Source organism: Talpa europaea, assembly GCF_964194135.1.
Source record: "Talpa europaea genome assembly, chromosome: 3".
NCBI lineage: Eukaryota > Metazoa > Chordata > Mammalia > Eulipotyphla > Talpidae > Talpa > Talpa europaea.
The window spans coordinates 36,704,987-36,724,866 of record NC_140069.1 but is presented as its reverse complement, the minus strand read 5'-3'; the positions used below and the strand labels follow the sequence as shown (position 1 = coordinate 36,724,866).

The following is a 19,880-nucleotide window of genomic DNA, read 5'->3' as shown; positions in this document are numbered from 1 at the left end:
TATTCAAGCAGAGTGGGCAGAAGGATTCATTTGTAGTTGCCATTAGATGAACATGAATTTATTTTGCACCAAAATGCTAGCGGCATTCAGGTATCATTTTGATAAATACCAAATACACCTGCATAAAAGGGTGCAAAACTCTGCATGCACAAATAAAATTGTCTCATGAAAGGTTCTAACTATATCACATGAAACAAACAGGGTTTGACTTGTGTGTGTGTTATTTTCAGACAATGTTTTCTAGTGAAAGTATCATTACTGCAACATACTAATTTTTCAGGTCAACACATAGCTCACATGTTCGTACCGCTTCTTTACTGACACATTTGCTAAGAATTTCAAGTTGATGTTCCAGAAGAAACAATGCCATGGGGAATGGGCACTGCAGGAATTGGTAAGCTATAAGGAGGGGATTTTGTAATAATCAAGAACCCAGGGCACTTTAAAATTATTTTTTAATTAATTAGTTTATTTTTTGCATGGAAGAACTGGGATGTAGGCCAGAGGTGAAGGAAATGAGAGGACTCACCAGAGACAGAGTGGGGAGCAGAACAAGCAGATTTACTTAAATACACTGCTGAGGGGAGCAGTGGGAGAGATAGGACAGGTCTGCTGTGCCATATGTGGGTTAGTTCCCTGGCCAGGGATAGAACTCTGGCCGTAGCAGTACAGCACTGAGACTTAACCACTAGGCCAAAAGGGAGGCCCAGAGCACTTTAACTCACTGACTAATATGACATTAGTCAGGCTATTGTTTCATTTTATTCCTCAGTTTCCTTATGTACAAGATGGTGACAATAGTATTGTTATTATCATTGAGGATTAAATTAGGTAAAGTATGCGACACACTTAAAATAGTTCCTGGCAGCAACTGCTATTATGATTAATTTAAATTAAATATTATTTTATAATTATCAGGAAATCATTGCATTAATAGAAGCAGCAGTAGCATCCAGATATCAACATATTGGGCCTCCCCGGTGGCGCAGCAGTTGAGTGCTGGGCTGCAAAGCTGCCCGCAGCCTCTGCAGCGCCGGTTCGATCCCAGGCTGCCTGGTGAGGGTCCCACATGGCGCACAGACCTCTCCTGCTGCCCACTGCTCCCCTCAGCAGTGTACTTCATCACTCTGCCTGTTCTACTCTCCACTCTGGCTCTGGTGAATTCTCTCACCCTCCCGCACCTCTGACTGTACCCAGTGCTTGTATAAATTATAAATAAATAAATAAATCTTAAAAATAAATAGATATCAACATATTAACCAACATGTCTCAGTTCCCTTTATTTGTATGCTAACAATAAGCATTTCAATATTCGATACAGAGATATTTCTGGTATTTGACAATAAAGAACCCACAGATACACTATCCTCTGTCTTATGTAGATAAAGTAGCTACTGGCTTCTAAATACATTTGCAGTAATGCTAAGAATCACTGTATATGAAACTTTCCATTTGCTTAGGTAAAAAATACTTAGAAAATTAACTCGGGCATTGATGACAAATACATAGGTTAACTTCCTGCCTGACTCCAAGAGATACCTTCAAGTTATAGCCCACACCTCAGGTGCTCCTGATGTGGGGCTGTTGGAAGGAAGCATTTCAATAGGATATAGTGGATAGACCATACAGTTGGAATTTTATCATATAGTGCCTGTGTATATATAACTGAACCACCCTATGTTAGCATGTCTGAGTACCATTGGCACATCCAGAAATAAATAAAAAGAACTGCAAAGAATAAAAGCCCCAACAGGGGGTTCCCTGGTGGTGTTAAGCCTCAGCACTATGAAGCTATTGGCAGCCACTGCAGCATGAGTTTGATCCCTGGCCAGGGAGCTACTCACATGATGCAGCAGACCTCTCCTGTGTCAACTGCTGCTCCCCTCAGCAGTGTATTTCATTAGATTCTATTCCCCACTCTGTCTCTGGTGAACTCTCTCAACCCCCACCCCCGTACCTCTGGTCTGCACCCCAGCTCTTGTGTGCATAAATTAATAAATCTTAAAAAAAATGGACATACTAATAATTAAGGCAAAAAGTATGTAATTCTTGATATAAGCAAATAAATATTTCAATTTGCAAAGTAAGAGTTCAAATGTTACTACAGTTTCATAAGAATTCTTTGAAAAATAGTTATTTAGTTAGTCTTACATTTTCATTATGATAAATTTCTGGGCATGGTTTGAATAAATGAAGTAGGATTACTCAGATCATCTAATATGTATGTATGTGTGTATAAATATAAACACACACACACACATATGGAAAGAGGAGAGAGTGAACAAAGATAACCTTAAAAGTATTTCAGCAAACATGCTTCAGTGCATAACACTGTGCATACACATAAGATAAACTAAATTTTAAAAATACTGTTACATTAGAAAAACATATTAAACTCATTTTCATTAATGCTTTGCTATCTTTTCCTTTCCTTGCTAAATATAACCTTTTTATTCATAACTTCAATTATTCCATTTATTAAGAAATTTAACTGAGATTGCTTACAAAAAATAGTCAAGCAAACATAATTTAGAAGAAACTTTGCAACATATTATAATGAGCTCATCTTGGGGTGGGGGGATAAATATTCATTACTATCTCTCTCAAACTGAAGTTAATTAACATAAAAGCAATATTATATGCCATTTAAGGTAATACCTAAATTTGTTGCTTGAAAATTGTTAATTTATTCAACATAATATAGGATTATTATAATTGGCATCATTACTTTTAATTATCCAAGAATTATAGATTGCATGCACCAAATGTCTGTCTACCAAAGGAAGACATAATTATTCAATTTAAAAACAATTGATCTTGACGAGAGTCTAAAATTAGATAAAATTTTATAGCATCTGAAAATGAAACCTACAACATGATTTTAATATGGAGAACCGATTTTACATTTATAATTGTAATCCATATTTTATGTAATAAGGTTTAGATAAAACTCATACCTTGTAATTTGACTGTAAAATAACAGATTGCAATTTCAGCATGGATTGTTACCACACATTCATTTGAGATTACTAAAGAACAGACAATTGCACTGAGTACCCTGAGCAACGATCTCTCAAGACTGGGCATACATCAATGGCAAAAATGTCAGGAGGCAAATGAAGCCACAGGGTTTATAGTTCAAATTAAAATGAAAGTGACCTAGAGGACAGAGCACACATTCCAAAGGTTCCGAAGGGACGATGAGGGTTTAATGAGACTTTTTGATTCACTGGAAATAACTAGTAGCTATATTAGGCATAACACTATATTAAGGAAAAAATGTCCTACCAATCCCCAAAAAACTGAACAAAATTGTAACAGATAAGGAACATCATGTCCCCCAAATAAAAAGAAAACAACAACATTGATTTTAAATAAAAGACTGCCTATACAGTTGATCTTTTTCTCTTTAATTCACAGAAATGCTACTTAAACTCCCACGCACTGACATTTCTCCTGCCTAGAATCTGAGCCACTCTATGCTAGAAAAAGACCCTACACCTCTGCATTTTTCACATGATCCTACCAGAGAACAATCTGTTCAGACCCCTTTCCATATAAAGGGTCCAAATAAATCCTGCCCACATTCCTCCTCCATTATCTATGAACAAATACCTTTTTCCAGCTAATTTAGAAAATCAAACCTATCCACTTTAAGTGATTTCAATGACCAGCAGAAATTCTCCAAACCAGGGGAAATACAGATGCCACTTTCCCTAGGACTCTTTAATTCTAATATCCAGTAATAAGTAGATCTAAATTAATCTGCTCCCTAAATTCTCAATTTATTTGTATTTTAAAAATTGTATCATAATTTCCAAGAAAATGAACCAGCCAATAACAGCTTTGTATTAGAGGACCAGAAAACTGTCCAGCACACTTTGTGAAATATTGAGATAAAGAATATAATTTAAATGGAATGTTGTATTATGCAGTAACCAAATGCAGGACTTGCTGAAGGTTACTGCTTATTAATTTAAAACTATATTTAGGACAAATGGTTATTATGAATTAAGATGACTATTTGCTATTACATTATTAAAAGCAAATTGAAATAATCAGAGGGCAGCAGGTCCAAAATGTCAAAATTCTATTTCCAATATTGATAACAAATTTCTAATTCTTACAGAATGTATTATATCAATTTTTTTTAAGATTTATTTATTTTTATACAAGAACCTGGGTATAGGCCAGATGCGTGGGAGGGTGAGAGGATTCACCAGAGACAGAGTGGGGAACAGAACAGGCAGACTGACGAAACACACGGCTGAGGGGAGCAGCGGGTGGGACAGGAGAGTTCTGCTTCACCATGTGGGATTCTCGCCTGCTGGCAGGGATTGAACACACACTGCAGAGGCTGCAGACAGCTTCACAGTGCGGCGCTCAACTTCCTGCGCCACCAGGAAGGCCCTATAATCAATTCTTGATTCTGTTTTACCACATATACATCAGTTATCATTTATGTATCTCTTAAAAATGCTAGGAGAGGTAATAAATTTATTTTTTCAAAATGCTTTGATGTTTAATCTTCTAGGTTTTATTATATGCTGTCCTGTCTTGATGAAATAGAAATTGTATGACTAACATCATGTTGTGAGTATTGTAAGGCAAAATATAATTTTTAAAATATTTTATATATGAAATCAGCTTACTTTGTTAAAATTAAGTGCATATGCCTGAGCCCAAGTTTTTCAGGTATTTAAGGTTTAAAAATAAAATAACAACATGTTGTTTCTGGAGGCACACTGCATGATATAGTAAAAATTTCCCCAACTAAGCTTCAAAAGATCTGTAGCCTAAACAGTTCTGGATTTCACTTAGTCTTTGACATTCAATTTCTTTATTTGAAATGGTAGAAAGTAAAATACATCCTTGTTTTCTCTATTGTGGAGAGTTGATGAATGATGATAGAATTAAACAATGAAATAGATTTACTTTGTGAGTATAAAGAACTCAAGAAACACAAATGAATTTTCCCCGCATTGAAAGAATTAATCACTTTCTCCTTTGCAGTCCAGAAACAATAATGCTGTTTCATAATGTTACAGAACTTTAGCTGACCTATGGTAAAATAATGTTAACTATGACTAACCAAAATTCCTTTGAGGAAAAGACTATGTTTTCTGATTCTGTGCAGGCCTCTTTTACAGATAAAAGTGCCCAGAAAAAGAGGGGTTTGGTTAGATGAATAATTAAGGAGAAAATCGATGTATCAATCAGAATATAATCAATACAATTAATGAATTAACAGAAGTTCTTTGTTATTAACAAACTGAAAATAGAAACTCTAGCGTGAAACATCCTGTTTGAGTTAACATATTTAGAAAATAGTGGGAGGCTAGTAACTGTTAACTGAGTCTCTGATACCTACTTCTTCTCTCCTTCCCCCAAACCCCTGATTTGTATAGTCTCCCATTTTCCTCCATATCAGTATTTCTGCTTTGATCAACTGGCAGCTTCTGATGTGACATCATTCAACAGGGAAGCAAAAGCACATTATGCTCCACAGCTGTAAGAGGGGCTGCCACACAGCACTGATGGCCCCTTAATTTGTAGTGGCTTCAACTGAACATCTACTTTGAGTCTCACTGTTCATATTTTCTTTCCTATTTTGAAAATACGTTGCTAACTTTGGGTGAGTAAACTTGACTTTGGGTTTTATTTTTTATGGAATCTCAGCAGAGTGGAATTAAAATAGGTGAAATTCTAAAGAGACATTCATGCGAGAAGTAGTTGGGGAAGTTCATTTAAAGTGTTTCAGACTACTTAGTCTGTCCTCAAGGCCCCCAGAAAAGAGAGTGGGTGTCACTACTTACTCAATTGTGTTTCGGTCCACTTTTCCTGTCATGTTAATGCCGTAGAACTGCTGCATGGCAGCTAGAGCGGACTGCATGGTCTCTGCAGAGCGCAGCACCGACATTCTGGGGTCAGTCGGTGGAAGGTAGCCGTACTTTTGTAACCAAACCTGTAAAAACAAGTTCAGGTCTGTTTAGATCAGCTATGATAATTTCATGGTAATTAATTTAGGTCTATAGCAGAATTTTAAATTTCCCTTACAAGGACATATGCTATTTAAATATTTAATCTCTTTTTAACATACATTTTGTAGTTTAGTTTGATATAATTCCAGTGGTTGTTATAGGTCTTATAATATACCTCATATGCTAATTGAAAAGAAAAAGATTATTGTTTTTTGCAAGTTTATAGTTTATCAGGTACTATAGTAAATACTGGATAAAATAAATAAGATCATCTCTGTTCTGTAGGAACTCAGTCTCTCAAAATGAAGGAGGGTACTTTTTCAACAGTATGACCCCATCGAGACATCTGTGTTGGAAAGAGAAGTTAATGTGATAGACATCATTCAAAATGCCATTTTCCTAAACAATTACCAGTGACTACAACTGTGATGAATAGTATCATTACACAGATAGATCATGCCATCCTGTCACGACATTTGGGTACGCATTCACTAATAAACCAATATTCTGTCATAATATTTTGGGTATAAATTCCATGCAACCAGTCTATTCAATTGTAGCTAGATGTCTTCAAGGGCAGGTGACTGTTTCTCATATAAAGAATATTTTCTCATTTAGTCAAGGTGATTCACTTCAATCCAAATCATGCGCATGACCAAACTTTACAAATATAGATGAAATCAGACTATCTTTTTAAGTATCTGGTCATCTCTTTATGATCTGATGGTATTTATTCTCCTATTCCCCTGAAAAGAGAGGGCTGAGAGCACAGCGGGAGAAAGATGTCGGAGTTGAGCTCACATTCCAGTTGTGATTATAGCAACAATTCAGTTATTTAAGATTAGATTTTCAAAAGGAACCTTAAACTGAGGATATTTGTGGAAAAAGTCTTTGCCAGAGAACAGATGCTTTCTAGTTATATAATTCATTGCATTCATTTTAAATGCACAATCATGTTTGGTTCATATCCTTCTGTTCCTTACCTCAATCTTCCATTGGGCTCTAAGATTTTCTTAAGTGCAGTGAACTACCTGTCAAATTGAATAGGGCCAAGTATTTCTGCTTCTGGCATGGAATAGAAGCTGTGCTATTTAATGGAAGGTATTCACCAGAATGGGTTTCCCTCCCTACCGAGTCTATTCATCTATAAATGATGATCCTACGAAGTTGCAATTTTTCTCCTACATGTGATACACTTTATGAATGTATATCTAAAACACAAGAGTTGATTTCACTGTAAAGATAAACAGCAAATATGGAAGTAAAATTTCACCAGAAGAAATCATATTAAAAATATCACAGTTTTAACATGTAAAATACCAAGTGGAATATTCTGTATTCCAAGTGGAATATTTCCAAGAAATTGACCCTGCTACCTCAACGTGCAGTACTATAGGCACAACCCCTTGCAAATAAAATAAAACATGTATCCTAAAAACTATTTAGGAGATTAGCAATGCATCACTGTCAGAAAGGTTTACTGTTGAAACTCAATCTAGTAAACTCATCTGCCATATAGAGAAAACATGCCACCACCTCTTCTCATCTAATGTGTAATGAATAGCCTGCCAAGGAAGACATATTTTCAGTGACCTAGTCAACTGTGGTGCAGTCTGAAATAGATTCCATTTTTTTCTGAATGAAGAAGACAGGATTTCACTGGCAATATATTATTTACTGGGAAATTCAATATCTATTGTCATGCTATTTTCCCCAAATGAGAAGATTTCATCTTGACTTTCAGTAGTATACATGCACTAATATTTTGAAATTGAATTCTTTCTTCCATAACACTTCGTTTGCATTCATTTCGTACTTGCTAGTGGAGCTGAGTTGTTGCTAGGTTACTCATGGGTGCTAAGCTACAGGTAATCACGTTTGAGGGCTGCAAAGAGAAAACCGTTAATAATAAACCCTATGATTTATAAACAAATAGACAGACCATAAAATATATAAATTTTAAGTGCATAATGAAAAAATAGAATGTTTTAAAAATACATATTGATTTACGCCTTAGCTTTTTAAACACATGAGCTAGAATGATATAAAAATAAATTGTGATTTTTCTTCATTTTCTTTTATATTATGACATTTATCATGCAAAGTTTTTCTAAATGATTGAGAAGTGAATAATTCTCTTTAAATGTAAAATATAAGGCAAGTTCTGTGATCTACTGTTTTATAGTCAAAGTTTGTTTCTAAGGTACCAAATCAACATCATTAAGATTGTGGGTCACCTTGATGAAAATTCTAATGCCATTCATGTTTGTCAAATACTAAATCTTCTTTGACATCATCAAAACTTGGCCAGGTATAATTCTCAAACTGAAACTTGCAATGCATTTTTTCCATAAAAAGTAGAAAATCAAGCATGACAATATTGGTGTCACATTACAGTATGAAACCAGCAAGCCCTCAATTAACATTTTTTATTGAAGCAAAAACTGCCAGAGATGACTTTACTCTAGGTCAATGGAAAAAGCACGTAGTTATAACTACGTGCTTTATTATTTTAATTAAAGTATTAATTTGATCCACAGTACTTCTTTACATATGTACTATTCAATATGGAAACAGTAGATAATAATACTTTAATGATCTTTTAATCATCGAAGGTGTATTCTCTTGAGATTTTTCTTTTTAATAATACTTCCTTTAAACTGCTGAGGCCAAGAATCCTGAGAGTCTGATAATTTCTATATGTTAGAGAAAAAGATCTGTACCAAGTAGCCCTGAAAAAGAAGAGGCTAGTGATCCTTGCAGGAGATTAATTTGGTAAACAGAGCTGACCCACATGGTGCGCAGAACTCTCCTGTCTCGCCCGCTGCTCCCCTCAGCAGTGTGTCTCAGTAGATCTGCCTGTTCTGCTCCTCACTCTGTCTCTGGTGACTCCTCTCACCCTCTCCCCCACACCTCTGACCTACACCCCATTTCCTGTATGCATAAATAAATAAATCTTTAAAAAACAAACAAAAAAATGTGATGTAAAAGACAAGTTGGACTGTAAACTCAGTGTTGGCGGTAGAAAAGTAATGTGGCCAAAATCTATCATGTTTTATGAACACTGACTCTGAAGTTACCAATGAATGAAGATCAGCTATAAAACAGTGAAGATCAGGTACAAACACTGATCCATAATCAACATAGAAGTATAGGAGACTCTAGAATAAGTAACCTTATTCCATTTCTATATATAAAAATCTTTTGTTTTACAAATAGAGCAAGGTAGGAAACCTTATCACTTTATTATTTTGCAGTAGTGTACTGTACGAAGTTTGGAGATTTTAGATATAATAGAAATGATGCAGAGAGAAATTTTTGTCATTTTTTCCCACTAACTTGCAATCTTGTATGGCATCTTATTTGGAAAAAAATTAAATTTAAGCTACAACGCAATATTTAAAGGTACCCCTTACTCCTGGAAGACTATACCATAGACATCTATTTTCTTACATTGTTAATTAAAATAAATTCCCATTGTCAACATTTTAAAGAAAATATTGCTTCTTCTAGATGACTAGACATACTAAATTTGCTTTCTGAGATTATTTGTCACTTGGTATTTTTTCAATATTCTCAAATGCGCAAAATGAATAGGTAGGAAATAATTTTCTCATGTGTGCACTGGGCGGAAATGAGATTGAATTTGTGGAGTTTGATGTGAGGATCAAGAATATAAAAAGCTACCAGCATTACGCTTGCTCAGTAAGTCATATTATTATTATTTGCTTACTGATTGCTCTGAGTACTTGAAATTGCTCTTGCTCAAGTAAATATTTGTCCTTGAAATGAGGTAGGAAAAAAAAAACTGGTGAGATAATTGGTCAGTTGCGAGGAAAGAAACTACAGCAGACACACAAACCACTGTGGGTATACAAACTACTGCTTGAAAATTGCCCAATTCTTGAGAAAACGGGAAGTATGAAAAAATTTGGCAAATTGGTTTTTGTTTTGTTTTCCTTGCCTTGTCGGATTTTGTTTACTGGAAGGACATGTATTGGTGACCACTGAAGAAATATTTAGACAAATAAGTTTCTTTGAGGCAAAATGCAAGTACTTTTACAACAGACTAGAACAACCAACAATAAACCTTCAATCGAGTAACACAATCTAACCTTGAATTACACTCCCTTTCAGTGAGTTACTAACACTTTCATATATCTTGTTCTTTCATAAAGTAAACCAATCTTGCACTTAGTGATTATACAAATGAAAGAATAATCAGAAGAATATTATTCTCTGCAGAGCAAGAAGACAAGTTTAACAGTTAAATATTAAATTCTGTGCCAATACATGTTGCTTTTACTAGATGGAGTGTGTAGAGGATGTAGCAGATGGAGTATATAGAGGATGTAAAATTTGGCCAACTAAATTTTAGTAAATTCATTATAAAAGAATGTCACAAATATTCATGTAATCATATTCTGAAAATTTAACTCATTTATCCACCTCTAATTTCAGGGTAGTATCCTCAAATATGGTTACCAGTCACCACAACAAGGAATATTAGTAGTTCTCATAACCAACAGTAAAAAGAAGCAGAACTTAAGAATGAATGTATGAATACATGACTATATATAGTCTTTCAGGCTGGTACTAAAATTTAGAAATAAAATTTCCTCCAGTGGGTGAAGCTAATAACCTTATCAATGGTTCAATATAAAATTAAGATGCTACTGTTTATTTACTCAGATGAATCACAAATGCAAAAACTTTATTAAACCTTACTCATTAACAGGACCCAATACATAGAGAGAATCTGCTGAAAAGATGCTCAAACATCCACTCCCCTTGCCACCAAATTTCAATGATCAATCTAATGGTTCATTAGGGCAGGGGTTTAGAAATGGTTGGATGGGAAGAAGAGAGAATTAGGGTTTGCAATTTTATTGAACCTGAAAAATCACTTTGCCACACCATGTTTTTTGTGACTGAGCCAGTTATTTCAGGTATAAGTTCATTTCCAAATTATGTGTACTGTGGCCAAATGAAAATTCTGTACAGGTGATAACGAGATCCAAATTATAGTACTCAGTAGAGAAGGAAGTAATAGGTCAGAGGTGATAAATATATTTTACAGCACTTATTAACATTTACTCCCATTTACATAATTATATATTTTAATTTTGGGGGGAGGACATGATTTTTTAAAACTACTGATACCATAATAAATTTGCACTTATTTGCTAACAAATAGACTTAAATCGAAATAGTTAACATAATATTCTAATATAACTGTCTTTCTTAATAAAATGCAACTGAAAGAAAACATTTGTAATAGTTAAATTACCAATATTATAAAGTTATTTTCCACTTTTCAGTATAAGATTTCTAAACATAGTTGTTACATTCTGTTATTAACTAAAATTAACAAGTAAACAATGACCACTTCTACTTTGTGGTATCATTAGCAAAGTTAGCAAATTCTTAAACACACTTTCCCCTGAAAAAGCATATATTCACTGATAATAAAATATGGCAGAATTTAGGACCTAAATTTTCTAGTCTGAAAGCAGCTATAAATATGAATTATAACTACCTATTAACCAAAAAATTAAACTGATGTGGGAGTAGTCATTCAGAATTGGTCAAGTTTAAAATTCATAAGATAAGTTAACGAGGCAGAAATTAGCCTTTCTGTTCATTCAAAGTTCTAAATGGGCTCTAAATCACTATCCTATCCCCACCATGAATGAATCAGGGGTGAAATTGAAAATACAGAATTTACCTCATTTAGAACCTTACTGTCCATTAACTGGCTTCTTAAATGGAAATGAGACAGTGGAAGAATTGATTGTTACTCCCCTGGCCAAGTTAGGGATCAAGCGACAACAGTCATTTGGACAAGGAGGTGGAAAACAGCTGAGTAACTAGCAACAATTATAATGACCATGATGGCCATATTTTTCATCTTAGCATTGCATTGTCTATTTTATGTTAGAAACTAAAACCTTAGCATATAAAAGCTAGGGAGAGTATTCTCCATTCGGCATAAGAATGAATTTTACTCTGTACTCAGCAGCTTTGGGAGTAAACCCCTTCTAACAACAATGGTTGTGCTGCTGTGATTAAAGAAATAAGCAAGCAAGCAAACAAACACAACCAGTAGCCCTTAATTGGGAGCCCATCATATGTTAGTCATTCTGCTGTGAAATTAGAGGTCTGCAATATGCTGTCTGCTTATCAATCTACTGTTTTCCTATGAAAAATTTTTTAATTATTAAAGATGAATTTAGTGGACTCCCTGGTGGCAGAAGGGGTTAAGACCCAACCTATGAAGCCATCCACAGCCACTGCAGCACCAGTTTGATCCCCGGCCAGGGGCTACCCACATGGCACAGCAGACCTCTCCTGACTTGCCCGCTGCTCCCCTCAGCAGTGTATTTCAGTCAATCTGCCTGTTCTGTTCCCCACTCTGTCTCTGGTGAATCCTCTCACCCTCCACACCAATGGCCTGTACCCCAGTTCTTATATGCATAAATAAATAAATCTTTAAAAAAATAAAAATAAAGATGAATCTATAGTGTTCCTACACACACACACACACACACACACTCACTCAGTGAGTAACAAGTGACAAGACAAGTCAAAAACAAACAAAAACCCTGAAACACAAACTAACAATAACAATAATAGTGCATGTAATGTGATCTTACTACTCCCATGTATCTTAGACATGTAGAAACAGTTACCAAAAAGTAACTATAGTACTCATTTACATGATCTACTTTATATAACAATCACCTCACAAACATAAACAGTAAAATCCTCCTAACACCTATCCCTGTTTACATGGGTCTAGTGAAATCCTCGTTAAAGCACTCTGTGAATTTTTCTAAAAGGCAAGTCCTTGAGCTTGAATCATATAGATGACAGAGTCAACTCATTTTATATTTTAGGGACTGATTTAGTCTCACCAACACAGTATCATGAGGAAATTAATCTTAATGAGGGTCTTCAAAGAAGGGGTGCAAAATGATCCATTGTGATGAAGACACAAAATGCCAGAATGTTTTATACAGTGTGCACACTCACACATTTGTGCCTGAACACAGCTATATATAAGATAAGAGGAAATAATCTTTGTGTTTATTTAATGTACTGATCCAGGAGCTCTCACTTGGACAGATTTCAGTCTTCAGCTATGTGCTACCTGCTGCCCTGAGGGAGGAGCTTGAGCTCCACAGCTGAAGGGTTTACAGTGTCACCTTCAAAAGTTAGTTTCATTCCAGCACACTACAACGTACTACTATTTTTCTGTGACAGATTAAATGGATTTTGAGATTATATCATCTTAAAAAGTAGAAATCTTATAATATTTTGTGATATGATGGTGAATAACCAGAAAATATGTTGTGCCTTATAGATGTTTCCTGGTTATCTCTTGACAATGTACTGAAAAGAACTGTCAAACTTAAATAATGTTATACTTTTTCTTTACAAAAGGACAAGAAATGATGTCCTTTTCTGTAAAGACAAGTAACTGCAAATAGGCTGCTACTCAATTGCTATTGTGGGAGTATGAAAAAAAGAACATTTAATCTATCCCATAGAGATAAAAGTGATGTTTTAGCAATGCAGAAAAAGAAACTGCTTTTGAAAGGAAGGCATGCTATATAATGTTTCCATTATCACATGACTTTATAGTCAAAAAGATATAAATACATCACCTATTAAAACTCTCTCAGAATTTCCTACTTTAACATTCCAGCAACAGAATTTTCCACCTGTAAAATAACCTGCCAAAAGAATATGTTCAGTGGATTTGAAGGCCATTTGTTAAAAATATGAAAATGCAACACCTTCTAACTGGGTTTGAGAGCAACTGATAGACATCAGGGAAGATGGAAATTTACCATCTGAATTTTACCAAATATTTTACATAATTGATGGTTAGGGTTATAAAATAATTCTTGTACTTGTAGCTGTTTAATGCAACTTTTTTTTCCATTTGCATTTATACACTCTCATGATGTGTCCTTTTTGTACATGGCAATTTCTAAGATGAAGATTAGAAATAACCTGATCTTAAAATTGGATTTCAAAGTGTTAAATCAACTTTTTGAAAATAATGAAGGAAAATCTGTTACAGAACTCTTAAAGATAAGAAAATGATTAATATTAATACTAGTAAGAGCAAAACAATATACAGTAAATAAAGCACAAAACGTTTTTTAAATTTTATATGATCCTTAGCTCAACTTATTTCTTTTGAGTATATTCACAATGATAAAAAATTAGTTGATGGAGGTATGCAATTAAAAGTGGGGAGATTATTGATTTGCTAGAAACTACTCTTTTTATTTAAAATAAAGTACTGTCTGAAATTCTTTCCAATGCGACATACTTACTCTCCCTAAGGATGAGAAGACAGTTTATTGATATCTATATACTATACTCTTACTGTGACAATTCCCAAGCTCTTCTTTTCTGTCAAGAACTATTGAAAATTCTCAATAGCTATAATGAAAATGTCTTAGAATGACTTCCAAGTCATTCATGATTTGATCTCAAACTATTTGGGTCTCAAACTAACTACCTTGTTACTTGCTCCATGGAATTTATTCTTTGGTTACACTGAAATTTCAGTGTCACCCTCAACAGACCTTTATAAGACAGCAACTGCTACCATTACGGTAATGTCCACTATGTAGCAGGCAATTCACAAGCATTGTTTTTAACACTTCCAATAAGACTGTGACTTAAGCGTTATAATCCCTGTTTTATGAATGACAGCATAAAACCCCAGAAAGATTAACTTGTCCAAGGACACACCATTATGAGGAGTAATCAGAATTCATATAGAAGTGTGACTGTCACTCAGGCTTGGCTATGTCTTATTCTAGGCTTCCTCCTCACAGGAAAGACACCCAGCTGCCTGATTGTATCCTGGGAAGTCCTAGGAGACCTACTCATGCTTCAAAATGAGAAGCAGAGTGTCTGAAAACATATCTATAATAACTGAGAGAAATCAGTTCTTATGCAAACAAAACATCCCATTTTGCAACACGAAAGGACAACGATCTGTGGTTGCATATGTTCTGGGTATAATTGGCTTCTCTAATTGCCAATGCAAAACAACCTTGTACAGTCCCATTTACCTAGCTGAATTAATATTCTTATTTCCATGCTAGAATATTTTTATTTATGGTCATTTTTATTTCACAGCTTTAAATACTACTGAAACCCTCTTTGCCAGAAGTATCCTTCCTTCATATTTCATTAATTCTTTGACAGCATTTTCTTGTGTAGCCTTGATATTTGTCAGTCAACTGTATCTATAATTTCCTTGTTATCTCCTTTAAAAATAATTCCTTGAGGGGGCCTCCCCGGTGGCGCAGCGGTTGAGCGCTGGGTTGCGAAGCTGCCCGCGGCCTCTGTGGCGCCGGTTCGATCCCCGGCTGCTCCCCGGCTGCTCCCCGGCCACCGGCGGAGGATCCCACATGGCGCGCAGACCCCTCCTGCCGCCCACTGCTCCCCTCAGCAGTGTACTTCGGTCCTTCTGCCTGCTCTGCTCCCCGCTCTGGCTCTGGTGAATTCTCTCACCCTCCCGCGCTTCTGACTGTACCCAGTGCATGTATAAACAAAACAAACAAACAAACAAAATAAATAAATAAAACATGCCTCTATTAAAAAATAAATAAATAAATAAATAAATAAAAATAAAAATAATTCCTTGAATACCATTTATGTGTTAATAACATAACAATTTAACCATCTAACCCTGACCTCACCATAATGCCCATACTCTGTTATTGCATTGGTGTTTAAACCAAAAATATTGGAATCATCCTTAAATCACCTTTTTCCTCACCATTTATATTCATTTCATTAATCATATCATAACTTCAATTTTACCTAAAGTAGAAACTCTAATTTCCATCACCCATTTGTTCATTTCATCATTATTTTCCTCAGAAATTATAAAATTCTCTAATTAGAGTGAACTTTTTTTTTTGGTGGTAAAATATACATAACCTAATATTTACTTACCATTTTAATAATGGCACTAAGTACATTCACCTTATTATGTATCCATCACCACTATCCATCTCCATAACATTTTCCTCCATTCCAAATTGAAATTCTACAGCCATTAAACAGGTAAGTCAATCACTATTCTACTTTTATGTATCTATGAATTTGACTACTCAAGGTACCTCATTTAAGTGGAATGAATCATACAATATGTGTCCTTTTGTGACTGACTTATTTCATTTAGGATGTTTCAAGGTTCATCCACATGTAGCATCTATATTTTTGAGTCTGGATAATATTCCAATCAACATTTACACTACTTGTTTTTTTATCCACTGATCCATCAATAAACACTGTGGCTTCCATGTTTTGAATATTGTTAAAAATGCTTTTATAAACATTGGACTACAAGTATTGGCTCAAATCCCTGCTTTTCGTACTTTGGGGAATATATCTAGAAGTAGAACTGTTGATTTATATGGGAATTGTATAATTTTTTAAGGAAGTAACATGCTGTGTTTTTTATAGTGTTTTCAACATTTTACATTTCCACCATTAATGCACAAGGGGACCAATTTCTCCACACCTTTGCCAACACCTGGCTATTTCCTGTTTGCCTTCATTTTGTTTAATAGTGATTCTAGTGGGTATGAAGTGGTGTGAGCTGTCATTTTTAAATGTACATCAAGTTATATCATTTATTTGATTATACAACTTCACCAGTTTCCCACTGACTTAATATAAAATCCAAACTTCTCATGGTGACCTACGAGTCGATGTATAACAGTTTTTTTTTTTTTTTTTAAAGATTGATTTATTTATTTATACAAGCACTGGGTACAGTCAGAAGTGCGGGAGGGTGAGAGGATTCACCAGAGCCAGAGCGGGTAACAGAACAGGCTGACTGACAAAATACACTGCTGAGGGGAGCAGCGGGCGGCAGGAGAGGTCTGCAAGCCATGTGGGACCCTTGCCGGCCGCAGGGGATTGAACCGGGGAGGCCGTAGTCTTTGTTAACTCTGATTTCTTTTCATGGTACCTTTCTTGATATTCCAGGGATATCTTGGGCTTTCGTTCTGTTCCTGAAACAAGCTATATTCTTTCCTCCCTTGGGGTGTTGCATTAATTTTCCCATGTATGAACTGCAAAAATACTTTTCTCCTTATTCTTTAGAATTTATTTTAAATTAGACTTCTTTAGAGACCTTCTCAAACTCAGTTTTACCACTGCCACAAACGTAGCATCTTATTCAAGCTCTTTGCTGCTTTTATCACTGCATCATGGTTCTATTTATGTGTTTTTTTAGATCTTTATATAGCTTATTTAACATGATAAGTACAATACCTAAAACAATTTCTCTACATTTTCTGAGCTTGAGTCCTAGAATTACAAGGGCTTGCTAAGTGGAGACCTCTTATTAATGCCTCCAGTTGATACCACAATTGAAATATACAAATGATATTTTGCCAGTGATACACATCTCGGTTCTTGATCTTAACAACTATTCTTAACAGAGCCAGAAAGCCAGGAAGAGTGAATTCTTGTGCACCTCACCTTTATTATGTAATATAAAGGGTTACTACACAGGCCATTCCAGGTCAGAAATCAGCTGTCTTCTCTCACACAGCTGAATCTCATCAGTGAGTAGCTAAGCCATTTTGCAGGGGAAAAAAATAAAACACAAACAGAAAACAAATGATAAGCATGTTATATGCAACTTATCTATCCAACAGAATCCATGTGCCATCAGTTACCAAAGATCAAGGAAGAGTAAGCAACTCTGGGGCCTCCCCGGTGGCGCAGCGGTTGAGCACTGGGTTGCGAAGCTGCCCGCGGCCTCTGTGGCGCCGGTTCGATCCCCGGCTGCTTCCCGGCCACCGGAGGAGGATCCCACATGGCGCGCAGACCTCTCCTGCCGCCCGCTGCTCCCCTCAGCAGTGTACTTCGCTCCTTCTGCCTGCTCTGCTCCCCGCTCTGGCTCTGGTGAATTCTCCCACCCTCCCGTGCTTCTGACTGTACCCAGTGCATGTATAAACAAAACAAACAAATAAATAAATAAATAAAAGCATGCCTCTATAAAAAAAAAAAAAAGAGTAAGCAACTCTGAAGAGGCTGTAATTCTGTAAAAGCAAGCCTTCTCTTTCCTTGAAAATGCATAGCCCTCTGAAGGGAAGGAGAAGGTGATCTCACATCTCTTTCTGACTTCTACCAAATGGTAAGAAAAGGGGCCTGATGTTATCAATCCACTAGTACATTGAAATTTTGGGAGCACTAAACTTTGAAGTTTATTTTGATGAAGGGGAAGAGAGTTAATGAGATTATATTCTCCTATAACTCCAAAAGAGAGTGAATACTGGAAGAATACTTAAAGACAATAAAAACACATACTCCAACCTCAAGTCCTGGTTGCTCTCAAGGATCAACTTTCTCTCTCCAGGGACTACCTTGTGCTTCAAAATCTTGACAGCATCTCTTGTCCCAGAGGGTCTATTGTTCTTGGAATTGTGAAATTTGTTTCTTAAGGGAAATGGCTTAATATGAAGTTTGAAAGAGTTTAACATTGATTATACTTAAGCAATTAAAAGATTAAATGCTTTATGACATTATGAACTTTTCTCAAATACAGATTACCTGTATTTTTAGTTATTTGCTTTTGATTAAGACAATAAGATGGAAATCATGCTGCCCAACTTTTAAGGTTATCTTTGAAAAAAGGTGACACAGCTTCTGCCTGGCTCTCTGCCTATTGAGAGACTCACCCAGGGAGCCCCAGCTCCTGGATAATGAGGCCTTATAGTCTCATCTAAAGCTCTAGTCCCATAGACAGGATCAATTGTCAGTCGAGTTAATGGCTGGTTTTCAGATAATTGCAGCTACCAGCCCATGAGTAGGAGTCACCAAGAAAAGTGGTCCTTGCTGAGTCTTACCCAAATTACAGATTTCTGGGCCAAATAAATAGTGTTGTTTTAACCCCCTCCATTTGCAAAAAGAATTTTTATAGTAATAAATAACTAGAATAGCATGAAAGAATTTTGATTTTTCAAGGAACTGAAAGAAAATCACTTCAGTCAAGATGGAGTATAGGAAAGAGTTATATGGGCAGATCATGCAACAACCTGTAGGATGTTGTATGTGTAAATTCAATAGGACAGTATAGAAGGGTTTAAGTGCTATATTCAGACTCTGGTTAGAAATATGTCCGTGTGGATAAAGATTTGGAGGGAATATAAGCAGAGTGGAGCAGTTAGGAAATAAATGCATTTCTATTAATCGCTGGAAAGAAGTATAAATCAATATATCCACGACACATTTTAGAAATAGACTTGATTTTGTAAGGTACAAAGTATGTGACAGGTACTACTACTACTACTATTGCTACACTACTTAACCTCGGTGTATATTGTTTTGTGGGGCAGAATGCTAAGCACTAGCATACAAAGAAACAGCAAAGCATTATGAATCACGGAGTTTATTATCTGATAGACGCTTGCATGGGCCCTATAGGATTCCTAAATGTCACAGGGAAGAGTTTTGGAATGATGGTAATAGAGCTTAAACACAACTTAAAGAGCATTTTAAACAACTGAATCACTTAAATTAATAAAAGGACTCCTCTGTTCCCTGTCATCTGTAAGATCACGTCCTGAGGCCAGATTCTCCTTTACTTGTACTTGAATATTATAACACTTTCTTAATTCATTTGCTTGGATTCATGATTCTTTCATTTTTTTTCCTATTTTGATCTATCCTACTTAGTACTGAAAAAAATTACCCTAAAATAACATTTCTTTTTTTAAACTTTCCTGCTCAAGGCTATGATTGCTATGGTTTATTTCCTGAGCTAATTTTAAATGCTTTATCCTTGTGTTTAATAAACTCCAAAAGTTCATACATACCTACTTTCACAAACTCAGCTCTGTC

At 35.5% G+C, this 19,880-nt stretch overlaps 1 protein-coding gene across 1 annotated transcript in view; it reads right to left on the bottom strand.

Moving 5' to 3' along the window:
* Positions 1–19,880, bottom strand: part of MMP16 (matrix metallopeptidase 16) — a gene marked incomplete at both ends in the record, with an annotated part of 239,003 nt that overhangs the window by 122,941 nt on the left and 96,182 nt on the right. Inside the window, one exon of the mRNA XM_084229849.1 lies at positions 5,817–5,965. Coding sequence (XP_084085975.1) covers positions 5,817–5,965 — 149 coding nt within the window. The remainder of the gene's footprint in view (positions 1–5,816; positions 5,966–19,880) is intronic.